Consider the following 15,760-nt stretch of genomic DNA (forward strand, 5'->3'; position numbering starts at 1 on the left):
CACTGGTAGAGAGTTAGGTGTGGAGTTTCCAAGTTAGTCTTTTCACATGGCACTGAACACAGCTCCTCCATGAGCCTTCCACTTCGTGTTGTGTGCAGTTCTTTGTATCTTGAAACTCACTCCTCTCCCTTGCCTTCTCATTGTATCCTGGTTCTCCACCTGCACCTCAGACTACACCTGTTTTCCTTGAAATAAACTCAGTTGGTTCCAATGCTAAGTACATTTCCTATGTTACTATGTCACGTATTCCTTAAAACAACTCTGAGAAGTAGGTATGTTTATTATACGAATTTTACAGTGAGGAAATGGCTTCAAAGAGGTAAAGCCAGAGTGAGATTGCTTCTGAGTGGTAAAGCCCAGAGTCAGATACTGAGCAGCCCCGCTCTTGACCACCACTGTCTTTTCCTGAAAAAGCAAAGCTTGATGTGGTACTTGGAAGTGCCAAGTTTTGATTTCTGTTTTGTACTGGCTCAGAGAACCATAAGATACAGTCTTTGATATCAAAGAGTTCAGACTTTTGTTGAACACTGAGCTTTCTTTTTTTCCATGAAATAACTCAGCCTAACACTTAAGGCCCTCCTAACTGTCATTCCTACTTTATGATTTGTCAGTTCTTCTCAAACGAACCTCCATTCCAGACAGGCCCACTTCCTTTTTTATTTTTTCTATGCTTCTCTTTCTTGCGTTTGCCTTTGTGCCATTATCCCATTCTAGAAAGCCCTTTCTGTTAAGCCCTTTCTGTTCTCTGATTCCTGTTCTCTTTCCAGGGTCTAGCTCAAGCTCCAGTCTTCTAAATATTTGTTTAACCTTTAGCAAGCCAGTTTTGTGTTGCTCTCTGGCTACTTCTTATGTGAATAGCTTGGTTTTCCACCTAGAATGTAGATGTCACAGTGGCAGAGGATTCTTTTTTTCTTCACTTATTTTCTCTCCCACTTTCAAGAAAAGCACACAGCACATGTGACCTGTTGTAACTGACTTTATTCATTCTAAGTGCTTAGTAACTCATATTCTACGTCAGAATTGCTTTTTTGTTACCTGTTTGTCTACCTTACATTAAAAGTAGTTGCTCTGGTGATGCCATACAGTATATACTAGTACAAATTGAATACAATAAGGACTCAACAGATATTAACCACCAGTAAACATGTGGAGTCAAAGCACATGAGCATCTGGCTTACGTAGATTCAAGTGTGTGGACTCAGCAAAAGAGAAAAGCAAAAAATCTATCATAAGTTGGCAGCCTTCATGTTGTTCAAACCCAAATTTAGTTTCCACTGTCTTAGGGAAAGTGAGGAGGAAGGAAGGGTACGTTGACCAAAATGAAAGAGAATACATTGATTCTCAGCTTTTCAGCTTACAGAGGCCTAGGGATTTGAGGACTGTCAAAGGACAGCTGCAGCTGTGTCCCCTCACCCTCATCCCTGAGGAAGATCCGTACCCCTCATACTCTGAATTTCAGTTAGCTCCGTGTTCTTAAGGAAGTATCGAGGCAAGAACTACCTCTTATGCTTTATTTTAGGTGAAAAAACCATTGTCCTATTAAATGAAACTTTCACATGTGGTTATCTTTATACAGAATAAATATTGATCTTAGGATAAAGAGTACTCTATTTTAAAAGAAGAGAATTTTTTTAAAAAAGTTTCTCGGTTATTTCACTAATTGCAACAATAGTCTTAAAACCTGATCTACTCTCCCCATTCTGTGCTTAGATTCTCTTCCTGGACATTCGGTTGCCCTCTGTTTAGCTGTTGCCTTTAAAAGTAAAGCAACCAATGATGAAATCTTCAGCATTCTGAAAGATGTACCAAATCCTAACCAGGATGACGATGATGGTAAGATAATTAAATATTTCTTGAATGGAACTCTGTATGGGCCATGTTAAAAGTATAAACATAATTTTTTAAAATCTCATGGGATACTCATAAAGCAATATATTTGTTTGGCCTGTCCAGCCTGGCCATTTTTCCCAGAACCCAGCTATCTTCTCCCTAGAGTTTCCTGCCCAGAAAGACTCGGTATATTATAAAGTTGGATGTTCTCTCCAAATTAAACTATAAGTTTATCATCAACAGATAAAGCAAGTGTCCCTCTCATCGCTTTTTGTTATTATCTCATATTAAAACATCTTGAGGGCTTCCCTAGTGGCGCAGTAGTTGGGAGTCTGCCTGCCGATGCAGGGGACGTGGGTTCGTGCCCCGGTCCGGGAAGATCCCACATGCCGCGGAGTGGCTGGGCCCGTGAGCCATGGCCGCTGAGCCTGCGCGTCCGGAGCCTGTGCTCCACAACAGGACAGGCCATAGCAGTGAGAGGCCCGCGTACTGGGGGGGAAAAAAAAAAAAAAAAAATCTTGAAAATTACAATAACTAAAACAAAAAAAAAATCAGTAAAAGAGATAAAGTCTACTGAGACAACTAGGTTAACCATTTGTGGAGGGGGCGGATTTTGTTATTAGATGTGTTACATAATGACGTGCACAGAAAAATGATGCAATCAAAACATTAATGGTGTCTGGGTTATTTATTATTGGGATTTTGTTTAGATTTTTTAAGAAACTTGTATTATGATGTTAGAGAAAATGTATTTAGAAAGTATAATTCAAAATGATGGTGTTAAATTTAGACATTCTCAGACATCTTAGGACATAGACCTAACTGTTAAGGGCCTACTGTTTTTTTTTTTTCTTTTACTATATTTATTATCTTGCCACCATGTAGAGAGAAAAGAACAAGGAAATCTATGTGGTATTTGTAAAAAGAAATGGATCATATAGAAGAATTAGGGAAACAGTCCCCCAAAACTTAAGAATTTAGATTATGCTTAGTTTTATATTTTGAGTATTTGAAATTTGAAATCAGTGATAGTCTTTTATCATCTATTAGTACTCAAAGACATTGCTTGAATGTCTCACTTGGTATTCGGATGTGAGTGTGCCATCTGTTTAGCGATTCAGGCAAGGGACCAAGAAATTGCTATACTTAAACATTTTCCTAACTCTTACTGTGGGCTATTTTTCAGATGAAGGATTCAGCTTTAACCCATTGAAAATAGAGGTCTTTGTACAGACTCTGCTACACTTAGCAGCCAAGTCGTTCAGCCACTCCTTCAGTGCTCTTGCAAAGTAAGTACAACAAGAACACACATGCTGTCTTGAGGGTTTAGAACTCTGTTTGGTGAACACCAATGGCATACTAATTTTTACCTAAAATTATTGACTGTGAAGATCTTAATAACAGTATTATCATATAATTTGATACAATGGGTTTTGGTTTGTGGTAGCTAAAATCCCCATTCTATGGCTCCTGTCAGTCTGTCAGCACAGTTTGCATGTATATATATTCAAAAGAATGTACATTTTTTCATATAAACCTTTAGAGAAACAACTGAAAAACCTGAGTCCACAGGACAGTCATATATAGTCAAGAAGTTTCCACCTTGGGACTTTCCTGGTGGCACAGTGGTTAAGAATCCACCTACCGATGCAGGTTCGATCCCTGGTCCGGGAAGATCCCACATGCCGCGGAGCAACTAAGCCCATGTACCACAACTACTGAGCCTGTGCTCTAGAGCCTGCAAGCCACAGCTACTGAGCCCACGCGCCTAGAGCCCGTATTCCACAACAAGAGAAGCCACCACAATGAGAAGCCCGCTCGCCACAACTAGAGAAAGCACACACACAGCAACGCAGCCAGCCAGCCAGCCATCAATAAATAAATTTATTTATTTATTTTTAAAAAAAGTTCCCACTTTGTCTAAGCATCTTCCTAAAAAAAGGTTAGCAGAATTGAGAGCCAGCTACATTTTTAGGAGCCACCCAAAGCTTGGCATCTAAAGACAGAACTTCCTAACTCATCCTACAGTTCCAAACGAAGAAAGAACATATAGATATTCTTTCAGTTGAGCAGAGAAACTAGACTCCTCACCCCATCTCAACTTCCAAGTCTCTGTGACTTGCAGGGTTCTCACAGAAGGCAGTCAGAATCATAGTCAGAATACTGCACCTGTGTTTGGAGACAGTTCCTTAGCCCTCATATATTCTTAGAAACAGTAAACTATAGTCCTAGGCTAATGATAGTATATTGTAATTTTCCTAAGATTTTATGACAAATTCCATACAAACTGAATTCCTAATCATACCTTTTATATCCTTAATGGTCAACGTTTGGTTATTTTGCATTTACATATCGCACTGTAAACTGAGTAACACTGTAAAGGCTTTGAAAATATTAAAATGCTTAATAAGTTTATATGTGGTATTTTTCCCCCACTGTCAAAAGGTTTCATGAAGTCTTCAAAACACTAGCTGAAAGTGATGAAGGAAAATTACATGTTCTAAGAGTCATGTTTGAGGTCTGGCGGAACCATCCACAGGTAAAAACTATTTAAGACATATTGAGGTGCTGATTGTACAGGTATAAAAATAAGGCAGTTAATACCATTGTTTTAATTTGCAAAACATGAAATTTGACTCTGCCTATAGAACAGTTTTTAAATCTGTAATTTTACTGCTATGAAAAGTAATGATGTTTGAGTCATTCTTTAAAGAGCAATTGTTATGATTTGGTTTGGTATTATAATATCTCAACACATTTTAAGTACTTAATAAGAATGCTTATTTCTTTGAAGGTTCTCCAGGTGGGTAGGAAATAGTTACCTAATCTAGCCAGTTTCTAAAAAACAAGCTCCCGATTTGTCAAATCTCCATACACTATTATCATACCATGTGTTATAAAGAGGCATTAAAATAAATTTCAGTTATATTAAGACTTTCGTGATTAAACTATCTTGTATTTCTAAATTTTAAGATTCGATGGAAATTATATTTTCTATATATCATCTAAAATTTAAAGAAACATTTTTAAGTGTTCAGTTTTTCTTTTTGCTCAATCTTTGTGTTCTTGTATTCTTACAATAAGTACCAGAGCCAAGCAGAAGGCAAAATAAATCTTAAGACCTAATGGTTAAATTGTTCAGTTCCATAGCCACTGAAAATGTTTTGTAGCAGTGGGATTATCGTGGGCTACATATAAGTGTGATTTACCTTAATAATTTCTTCTCTCTGATTGTAGATGATTGCTGTACTAGTAGATAAGATGATTCGTACACAGATTGTTGACTGTGCTGCAGTAGCAAATTGGATCTTCTCTTCAGAACTATCTCGTGACTTTACTAGGTAATACGGATTATTTTACAAAGTTCCTGTTCTCTAAGAATTAGTTTACATGTGGTGCCTTATACATGAGCTCCAAATTCTGGTCCAAACCAGGTTGATATTAATGGTCCAATCTGGTAGGGCTAGACTTGGCAAAGATTCATGCACAATGGAAATCCACACAGCCAGTCCGGTTGCAGTGTCTCTTAGGGACACACTAAGTTGAATTAGGACTCAACTAGTCAAGTAGAAATGCTTATAAAGGATCCATGGGCAGGAGTTCCAGCTCCACTGGGGACCTGAAATGCACCCCAGGAACTGGTAGAAATCACAGTCCGTCATAGATTACACATCATGGAGGGACTGAGGAAAGCCTGGTGGGCTCCTGAATGCCTCTGGGGGAGGGAGGTCTCACCTCAGTCATAGAAGTCCTAGATTTAATACAGAGAAGATTCATTCTAGACTCATTCCTCCTAAAGGAAAGAGACTTCATTAAGCTTGGTTCTTAGACATGAAGTTGAGTCCATAGGATTTATAACTGATAGGACTGGGACAGCAAACTGAATCCTTAGGGTAAAGGAATGTGGTCTAAAGCTTATCATACCAGCCAAGTAGGTACTCACAAATGAAGGCAGCATCAGACCATTCTCAGACTTGCAAAATCTCAGAAAACTGACAACTCAAGTATGTGTTAGCCATTATCCTGAATGATTTACATCTGCAACTCTAACTCTGCAGAGCCTTCCCTGACCACCCCTTCCAGAGTTAAAGTACTCTGCTTTTTTTATCCTATCTGCTAACATTCTAGACCTTGAGTTTTATGAAATGATTGGTTTATTATCTTACACTTAAACTGTCATCATCCAGATCAAAATCTGTAGAAAGAAGTACTCTTCTGTGCTGTATATCCCGGGGTTAGGAGACCAAGTGTATAGACATACAAGCAGTTAAGAAGCTACTTTAAAAAGCACATGCATATTGATGCAACAAACATTTAAAGCACTTACAGGTGATCCTGGTATTTGAGCAATTTGAGAAAGTAGTTGACATAAATATCTCATTCTTAAAAGCCTAGCAGTTGATAGCTATTACCAACTAATGAGATTCTTAAGTGTTTCAAGAGAATTGGCAGAGTTTTTGCTAGTTAAATTGCTAGTTAAATATCGATAGTGTAAACCATGCAGATGAGCCTCGGATTGTTTCCATTTCAAGTTGCAGTACTTAGTGTTTACATTTAGAAGAGAGAAAATGTATTTTTGTTCCTAACCTGTTTTTTCTGGTTTGCCATTTCATTGAATATGTACACATACCTTCTATGTGTGTCTAGTAGGGGATGGAAATAAGAAAAATGACAAGGACCCAATATTGCCTTCAGGAAGCTCACCTGAGTAATGGGTGGAGCTAGATGTTTTGCACAGTTGACAATACAAGAAAAATCGTAAATTGTTGCTGGAGAGATAATGCCTTATTCTGCCTAAAGAATAGAAGGCTATATAAGACCTCAAGAATGAGTAGGTTATGAAAGTTGAGAGGTCTTATTTTCTATGAGTATAGTTTAACATATAGTAATCAAATGTCTTATTACTTTAAGATTGTTTGTTTGGGAAATTTTGCACTCCACAATTCGTAAGATGAACAAACACGTTCTTAAGATCCAGAAAGAGCTAGAAGAGGCTAAAGAAAAACTCGCAAGGCAACATAAACGGGTAAGTCGTGTGTTGACCGTAAATGGTCAAAGAAAATATACCAGAAACTTCTGCAAATATTCATTACCTTGATGGGAACTTATTTTTTCGAGACCAAATCACGCAGAGCTGTTTGTAGAAGTGGAGGAAGGGACGGACCTCGGGTCTGCTGTTCTCTCATTCTGCACGGTGCACCTGTTTAGGAAGCCACAAACCTCACTTCTCCAGAGTTCTCCATCTCTGGATCAGTTTCATGTTTGCCTTCCCAAAAAGGAAGGAGAAGGAAGGAGGACACTTGTGTTTCTATAAGTTTCTGATGCAAGAGGGGAAGAGGGAGAAGATTGTCCGTGTTCACCACTCCCCCGGTAAGGTTGGGTAGTGGGGGGAGTCATTCCCAGGCCTATAAGATACTTTGCATATTAATATAGAAGTTAAGTATTTTAGCTATTTGGGGGCAGAAACAGTGAGCTGGCTGTATCCTGTGATTTAGCAAACAGTGCTGGTATTGTTCACGACAGAATTTCCAGTTATGCACATTTGTCAGAGTAGAGGGTAAAAGCAAGTTTAATGATTTATATGAACTAGAGCAGGTTCGAGTGCTAGTCTCCTTCTAGACATTCATATATACCTGAGTGTATGTATATAAACACACTCACAGATCTAAAATACTGTAAGGTAAATGGTATCATCCCCGTTTTATGCATGTACAAACTCCAGAGACTTGACTTCACACCACTGTTCTCTAGATACGTGGTGTCCAATATGGTGACCACCAGCCACATGTAACTAGTTATAAGCTAATTAAATTTGAATACAATTTAAAAGTCAGTTCTTCAGTCACACTAACCACATTTCAAGTGCTCAGGTGTCATGCGTGGCTGGTGGCTATTGTGAGGGCATCGCAGATCTACGGTGATGAAAGTGTTATGATGAGAGGCTCCCAAGACCCTAACCCTATGTTTCCCCTAGGAGCAGCAGTTCAGTGTTCACAAACTCAGGGTTCCCAGCAATTTCATAAAACAGACTATGGTGAATAACAAAAATCAGCTGTACATTCTCCATGGAGCACAAAGCTGTTTTCATTTTGAATGGAGGGAAAATGTGACACGTATTTCCTCCTTGAGTGGGCTGTCTTATAAAAGGCATAACTTACTTCTGCTTTATAGCAAATCTACCATAATTACCCAAGTGCCACTGAATTTCCCTGGTCTAGATAAGAGGTTCTCATAGGACTTGGGACTTTTTGCCTTTATGTTTGGGACACTGGAGTACTTTTACTATAGAATACAAGTCTTCAAATAGCATTTGACCAGACACAATAAAATCCTTAAGATTTACTTGATGGGATTTAACACACTGCATTCCTAAATGGTGTTTTCCCTTTGTTCCTTTGCATTCGGTAGCGAAGTGATGATGATGACAGAAGCAGTGACAGGAAAGATGGGGCTCTTGAGGAACAAATAGAAAGACTGCAGGAAAAAGTGGAATCTGCTCAGAGTGAACAAAAGAATCTCTTCCTTGTCATATTTCAGGTATCTTGGCTTGGGACATTGATATGTTCAAAGAAACAGTACATTTCAAAAAATGTTTTTATCACAGAAATAATACATATTCATTTATAAAATCTTAAATATATAAAAGTTTACAAGGGAAAAATAAAAGTTCACTAACTGGAGGTAATTCTGTTATTTACTTAATGAGCATTCTTGCATGAGCATTTCTCCTTGCTTTAAAAAAAAATGGATACTACTTTCATATTTAATTATTCCCAATTGTTGATCTATTTATTGATAGATGATTGTTTTCCTTCCTGAAGATTTTTGTGTATACATTCCTGTTAACATTTCTGATTATGTCCTTAGAACAGGTTCTAAGAAAAATTACTAGCATAATAGACATTAAAGGTCTTCGGGTATTGCTAAAAATGATGTAACTCATTATCACTGCTTTTCTACAAAAATGTGATTGTTTCCAAAGTAAATTTTTGACACCTCTGGAACTTTATACCCCATTTCCAGCGTTTTATCATGATCTTGACTGAGCACTTGGTACGATGTGAAACTGACGGGACCAGTGTGTTAACACCGTGGTATAAGAACTGTATAGAGAGGCTCCAGCAGATCTTCCTACAGGTTTGTGGAAAACTGATTGTATAGTAAACATCACTATTCTCAGCCACAGGGATTTTCCATTTTAAAAAGTCATCAAATCTGTCAGGAGGTTATTATGTAGCACCTGTAAGCCCTTCAGTGTCCATTTGTTCCTGCTGCTGCTCATCACAATATTTAGGCTTAAATTGGCTTTGTATCATTCAGACTCCTAATTGCCATTCTCTTTGGAGAGCCTAGCTGTAATACAACATATAGAGAAAAAATGCTAAGGGAAGAGTAAGTAGATTTTAAGAATAAATCAATGTGCAGATGATAACCTTGTTTTTGGAGGCACTATTTAAGTTCTCTGAGGTCCTTATAGAAAGCAAAATGCAACACCTACTCTCTGCTAGATTTAAGTTAAAGATCTATAAGAGAGTGGAACTAAATCCTTTGTATCTTCAGACACTGACACCCCAAATCCTCGTTTGTTCTAGAAAAGAGTGATTAAAGCAGAAGGCATAAAAGAGGGGGGAAAAGTTCTTTAAGCCTCCAAACAAAAATTTATTCTAGATTTTTTAGTTACTGTCAAATTAAAAGCTTTAACAGCCCCTAGGTAGTCCTATAGGAATCTAAGTTTATATATGTACACATAGAAGAAACTATTTCATTTTCTGACATTTTTTTTTCCAGTTAGGCTCAACAAGTCACTGATTTTCAGTAAGACAGATGACCTCTTTATTTTTTAAAGATAAAAAAAAAAAAAAATGAGGTTTGGCTTTCCTGTTTTGTGGAATACTTCACAGATCACTGGCTAATTCTCTCATATTTTTCTTTTGCAAGAGATACACTAAAGCCCTAACCAAAAAGAAATGATTCCAAATTTTTCTTGTTTCAGGGACCATGGTTAAAACCATAGTTACTTAGTAACAGTGCTATTCTTATTTGTAATGTATACCACCTCCCCCACAACCCCCCCCTTTTTTTTAATCTTCCTAGATCAGTCCCTGTCCTGACAGTTTTTAAAATGTCATACTGTATTTTGTCCTGATTAGGGGAGAGACGCACCTGAACGTCATCTAGAATAGTAGCAGGTGCTGCTGCCACTGCCTTGAAGTATGAATTGCATTTACACAGAAGCAGGCCAGAACTGGATTTTTTTAAATTATTGAACATCCTTTTGTTCTTAATGTTGAGGCTTTTCAGGGGCCTATTATTCCTGCTAGCAAAACCACTTTTTTTTTTTCCTGTTCTTTCCCATCATTCCAGTGTGGGTGGGCTGCTGAGGAGAATGTTCTGCAAGATTGCTTATATGCTCTTTCTCCTGACTTAAACACTTACCCCTTTTCTGTGTCCACAGCATCACCAAATAATCCAGCAGTACATGGTGACCCTTGAGAACCTGCTCTTCACTGCTGAATTAGACCCTCATATCCTGGCTGTGTTCCAGCAGTTCTGTGCCCTGCAGGCCTAAGGGTCACTTTTTTCCCCTTCCTATCAAGATGTTTTTAAGATCTCAAAATAACGTCTTATTTTTGATGGTTTGAACGCTTGCTTTCTTGTAGCATCCTTTCTTGAAGCAGAGGGGGAGGACAGGACACTGATGGTATTGATTACCTTTAACTGCCCCCTAAAAAGCAGATATTCCCTAATGACAGTAATGTGACAGTGACCATAGGATGTATTATGTGACAGATACAACTTTTCTGATATTTTTTTCTCCGTAAGGCACAAAAAAGATAACTGATTTGAGGTATGTGAAACACTAGAGGTCAAGCTTACAAAGTAGTATAGAACTGATGGGTTTATTATCAAGTAGCATAGCTTTTCACAGCTCATGGTTAACCTAACATGGCTGAAATAAAACTGAAAATATGTTTTTTAAACTTTGGTATTTCATGATTTATCATCTGAGTCTACTTTAAAATTAGTGGTTTCTTACTAAAAGTGAGTTTTCTTACCTCCATCTGAAATTTCCTCTTCAAAGTATTTTTCATTACTGTAGTATTTTAAGACACTACTGTTATTTAAAGCTGTTACTAGAGTAGAAGTTCCCAAATTCGTCTGAACATAAATCACCTGGGGCTCTCTAACGTTGTTTTTTGTTTTTTTTTTGTTTTTTTTTTTTCTTATTCTCTGGGGGTGGAACACGGACATCATTCATTGGTAGTTCTTAAAGCTCCCAGGTAATTCCAATGTGCAGATAAGTTTTAGAACTATCGTCATCTTAGAACATCTGGTCATTTCCTCAAATCTGAAACATCTGTCAGGTCATACATGCTAAAGTGGGATTTAGAAGTAGCTAGATTGGCTAAAACTATACTTGGCATTAGATGTAGGTTTGGATTTTATTTCTATGGAGTCTGGGTGGGCCAAGTAACTACTAATTCCAGAGCCTGTTTCCTATATGGTGGTGAGGCTTAACTAAGATGATAAAAGTACACTGTTAAATAACACACAAGGGATTATCTGACATTCCACATCCTAGCATTTTTAGACTTTTTTCATTAAACCTTCAGAAAAATTTACCAGTAATCTCACAACTAGAAGTATCTTTGTGCATTTGTACAATCTTTTTGTTAACTTAATACATCATAAGTTTATGATGCATTAGGTATTTTCCATATTAATATATGGGGTCTCTTCGGTTTACCATACATTTAGTGGCTATAGAAGATAGTCTACTCAATAGATGGAAATTCCTAGGATTTTAAAATACCATACCATTTAACAAATAATCACAAGATTAAGGTTGCATGGCAAGTTACTGGCAGAAAGGGAACTAAAACCCAGGTTCTTTGCTTTGTTTACACTGTTCCTCCTTCCCACAAACTACATAATTAGAAACAGCTCCTGCCCTCAAGAAGCTAAAGGATAACCATTTAAGGCTTTGGTAACTTTGATCCTAAACTGCTTTGTAATCTGTTCATAATGTATTGCAAAGTTTGGCTGGTTATACTTACTTGATCCAAATCCTAGAGGAATTTCTAGGTTTTCACCTCCTTTCTCTTGGACCCTCTCTTCATCTCTTCATGTGTAATGGTTGCTTCTAACAGTTGCTCACTGATGTAACCCTGCTCTGACCCAGTCTGGCAGCTAGGTATATGAAAAAACTGAATCAGAGACTGAATTTTGAAGAAATAAAGGTACAAGAGCAAACATTCAACAGTTGCTCTCCCCACTAATGAAGCTCACACAGACAAAAGAATGGCATGTCACTGTACGTCATACCTTGCAATAAATCGATTCTATTAAACTGTGCTGATGCCATTTAACATGCGTTTGTCAAAGTGAACATATACTTTTCCTTAACTCTCAATCTCCCAGGAAATTATTCAGAAAGCAGTTCATATGAAGATAAGTTTGTTTGCTTTTCCTGGAAAGCATTTGGCAGCGACTTGTATAACTTACTCATCTACAGTTATACCTGAAAAGGAAAGATGAGGACAGAACTTGGCAACCTGAGTAAAGCAGATCTGGCTGTCAGTGATAGCTGGATACCAGGATTGTCCTAAATTGATGAAGGTGAAGAGTGACTAGAAGCCCACCTCAACTGGAAAAGTCTATTAACTATACTGGTCTTGATGATATGATGTGCTCATTAACAACTGGCTGTTACGTGCCAGATGCTATAGATTCACCATATTTAATCATCATGAAAGTCCTTATATTATACCCATCTGACAGAAAAACAGGCCCATGGAGTAACTTACCCAAGGTCCACAGGTAGTAAGTGGAATCTGAAACTACGTCCTTGTGGTGATTTTAGAGCTTCTTGTCTCCCAATGTAGTAGTGCTGTTGTCAGCAGCCTGAACCCCTAGTTACTTGCTGGGAAGGTGTTTTTTTTTTTTTTTTCCCAAGAAGTTCTTGCTGCCCATTTGGAATCGCTTTTTACTGAGCTGTAATATTCAGCATAACACATTAAAAAAAATCAACACTCGATAAATATATTAAACATTTCTGTATTGAATACTTAAATAGAGTACAATTAGTAATTATAGTCTCAAGTCTCTGGATTTGACTTTTGACTTTTGCCCTTCTTCGAGCATAATCTCCAAGAGCTGATCTAGAGAGAGAAATGAAAATGTACAAAAACTTCCTATTTATTTGTAGCAGTAGGATAAAAAGTCCTGTCAAAGAACTTGAAAATATCTAGTTTATCGTAACTTGAATTTGTTTTTATCAAAAAAAGAATGCATAGACCCTGTAATCAAGCACTTGGGACCAAATGCTCTTACTAGATATAACTACCTTGTAATCCTTTTGACAAGACAGAGGAATATTTGACTACCTAAACTTGATCCAGATGTCTGGGGTGATGTCAGGTTGTAGGTTACCACTCCTTTAGAAGTGTTAAGCACAGAAGCAAGCTGTCTTCCCTCCCAGGATTAAATGAGAATACCTGTAAGGCACTTAGCATAGTGTCTGCATGGCACATGGTAAATGCTCAGTAAATGTTAACAAGTTATGATAAACATCACTACCTTTGATCAACAAACAATATAGTTGTTTTTCCATTTTAATCCAGATTTGAAAAGGGCTATCTGGAAACTAATATTAAGATCTATAGTAGTAAACCCTAAGGGTACAGAAAACTTGTCCCAGCAATATTGTTCCCTGCTCCCTGACTTGCAGACAGTAGTAGTCTAAAAGACCTGGCCCAGCCTCTGGGGTGCAGTGGTCTACCACCATCCCTGCTGTTTCTTGGGATAAGAATCCAGTTCAGCCAGTTTTTGCCTTTACTACTAAAAACTCTTCCTCCTACCCCAATCTAGGGTTTGTCTTGGTTGCTTATTTCTTAATTTTAGCTCTAACCTAACATTTTTGAACCTATTCTATCACTCAGCTCCCATCCCTATTGTAGAAAAAATGGTCACAGACTCAATATTTTGCCCACAACCAGACCTGCTAGACCTTAACTGAAACTTGTTCTTAAGCCATAAAATACATAATTATTAAAGCATTATTTATACAAGTGTTTCATTCATCTATGAAGACTTTACATTTTGATGAATTTTGAACAAGATCAATCTAAATTTCCACACTATAAAACATATCACTTAACTAAAGATCACATTTTCTCGTATGTCAGTTCATGGCCACATGCGGTACAAGTCTTCCGGTACATGTCATCCTCTAGGTTTTCTTCTGGTCCATACTCATGTTGATGAGCAACTGTCTCCTTTTTCCATACACTGCTTCTTACTGCTCGCCGTAATTCTAAGAGAAAAATAAAAGCCAGTTTTTCAGTGGTGCTATTTCAGCTGTGTGTTTGAACCGTATGTGATTTACACCTTAATTTTATAACAAGTCAAAATTGCTGATACAGATTTGGCAAGCTTACTTTCTTATCTCACTCACTGGTTTGGCCTGTGAAATCATTCATGTGATTGTTGGAGTTAGTGTGAAACAGGAGATTAAGAATTGAGGTAGGGCTTCCCTGGTGGCGCAGTGGTTGAGAGTCTGCCTGCCGATGCAGGGGACACGGGTTTGTGCCCCGGTCCGGGAGGATCCCACATGCCGCGGAGCGGCTGGGCCCGTGAGCCATGGCCGCTGAGCCTGCGCGTCCGGAGCCTGTGCTCCACAACGGGAGAGGCCACAACAGTGAGGCCCGCATACCACACACACACACACACACACACAAAAAGAATTGAGGTATATGGACTAGAGATTAAGAATTGAGGTATATGGACTAGAGGGACTGCAAAAAACCAGATTCAGAAGACAAGCAAAAGAACGGTTTGTTTGAGCAGCTGACCATGGAAAACAAGATGCCACAGCAGGAAAGGGCAATCAGCTGGGATGACTGAGGATAAGGAGCACTTTTTTTTTTTTTTTTTTTTTTGGCAGTACGTGGGCCTCTCACTGCTGTGGCATCTCCCGTTGCGGACGCGCAGGCTCAGCGGCCATGGCTCACAGGCCTAGCTGCTCCATGAAATGTGGGATCTTCCTGGACCAGGGCATGAACCCGTGTCCCCTGCATCAGCAGGCAGACTCTCAACCACTGCGCCACCAGGGAAGCCCAAGGAGCATTTTAAATTCCTTGTAAATCAGGAGCTACTTCTCTAAGAGGCCAGTCAAACTTTGCTTGCAAAAAAACTAGAAAGCCAAGAACTTCGCCACTAGTTCATGGCTGACGTTAGAAAAGCTGCTCGTGCAACTGACCTTATGTCAATTAAATTCTTTATCCTATAAAATGAGAGCAATAGTTTAGGACATAAATTGCTAGTAATCGTTGCAAAGTACGACATATATAAAAGAATCACTGACTATTAAGACCTGGAAAGAACCATGGAGTTAACTTTGCAGCTAAGGAAATTGAGCAAAGATAGCATGGGAACCCAGGTCATTTATTCCAATGTTTAGAACTTTTCCCACTACATCACGTTAAAATGTCATTTTCACAAAGAAAAGTTATGTTGGATGCTCTGAAAAGCGACTAGGACATTCTAAAGTTCACACTGCATGCTACCTGAAGAAACCACATGCTTTGTGTTAATCAGAAATTAACAAGCTAATAACATCTCAGTTTCTAGTTTAATGAATAAAAAGCAACACGACTTGTTTTCATTTTTCTGTTCTGACCAATGATCCATCAAGCCCTGCACTGTCTTTGACAGCATCACTACCTAAGGGAGGGTATGATCATTATCTTTTATAATCTCAACCTTAAAAAGTCAAAGTACACCAAGTAATCACACACATTTTCTTTAATCCATTTTACTATGATAGGTACTATCAAAATACTACTTGAATCTTTGTATTTTCAGCCTTTATTTGTACCATGAGGATAAGCAAGCAAATAGGGCTATGTATCAGGCACTGTTCTAAGCA

At 38.2% G+C, this 15,760-nt stretch overlaps 2 protein-coding genes across 5 annotated transcripts in view; one reads left to right on the forward strand and one right to left on the reverse strand.

Annotated features, from left to right (window-relative positions):
• Positions 1-10,811, forward strand: part of NCBP1 (nuclear cap binding protein subunit 1) — a 133,802-nt gene extending 122,991 nt beyond the window's left edge. For 3 of the 4 annotated variants that reach the window (XM_067039745.1, XM_059073236.2, XM_059073238.2), the window contains 8 exons: positions 1,711-1,833; positions 3,017-3,119; positions 4,276-4,369; positions 5,068-5,171; positions 6,742-6,856; positions 8,239-8,367; positions 8,854-8,967; positions 10,286-10,811. In XM_067039745.1, the coding sequence (XP_066895846.1) occupies positions 1,711-1,833; positions 3,017-3,119; positions 4,276-4,369; positions 5,068-5,171; positions 6,742-6,856; positions 8,239-8,367; positions 8,854-8,967; positions 10,286-10,399 (896 nt within the window). In that variant the 3' untranslated portion in view covers positions 10,400-10,811. Of the gene's footprint in view, positions 1-1,710; positions 1,834-3,016; positions 3,120-4,275; positions 4,370-5,067; positions 5,172-6,741; positions 7,201-8,238; positions 8,368-8,853; positions 8,968-10,285 lie in introns of all 4 variants that reach the window. The other variant, XR_010841612.1, reaches the window with a different exon arrangement.
• XPA (XPA, DNA damage recognition and repair factor) overlaps positions 1-15,760 on the reverse strand; it is a 91,774-nt gene that overhangs the window by 29,705 nt on the left and 46,309 nt on the right. The window contains exons 6-8 of the mRNA XM_059073281.2: positions 12,639-14,146; positions 11,889-12,021; positions 6,924-9,183 (exon numbers count right to left, since the gene is read on the reverse strand). Coding sequence (XP_058929264.1) covers positions 13,998-14,146 — 149 coding nt within the window. The 3' untranslated portion in view covers positions 6,924-9,183; positions 11,889-12,021; positions 12,639-13,997. The remainder of the gene's footprint in view (positions 1-6,923; positions 9,184-11,888; positions 12,022-12,638; positions 14,147-15,760) is intronic.

Source organism: Kogia breviceps, chromosome 8, assembly GCF_026419965.1.
Source record: "Kogia breviceps isolate mKogBre1 chromosome 8, mKogBre1 haplotype 1, whole genome shotgun sequence".
NCBI lineage: Eukaryota > Metazoa > Chordata > Mammalia > Artiodactyla > Physeteridae > Kogia > Kogia breviceps.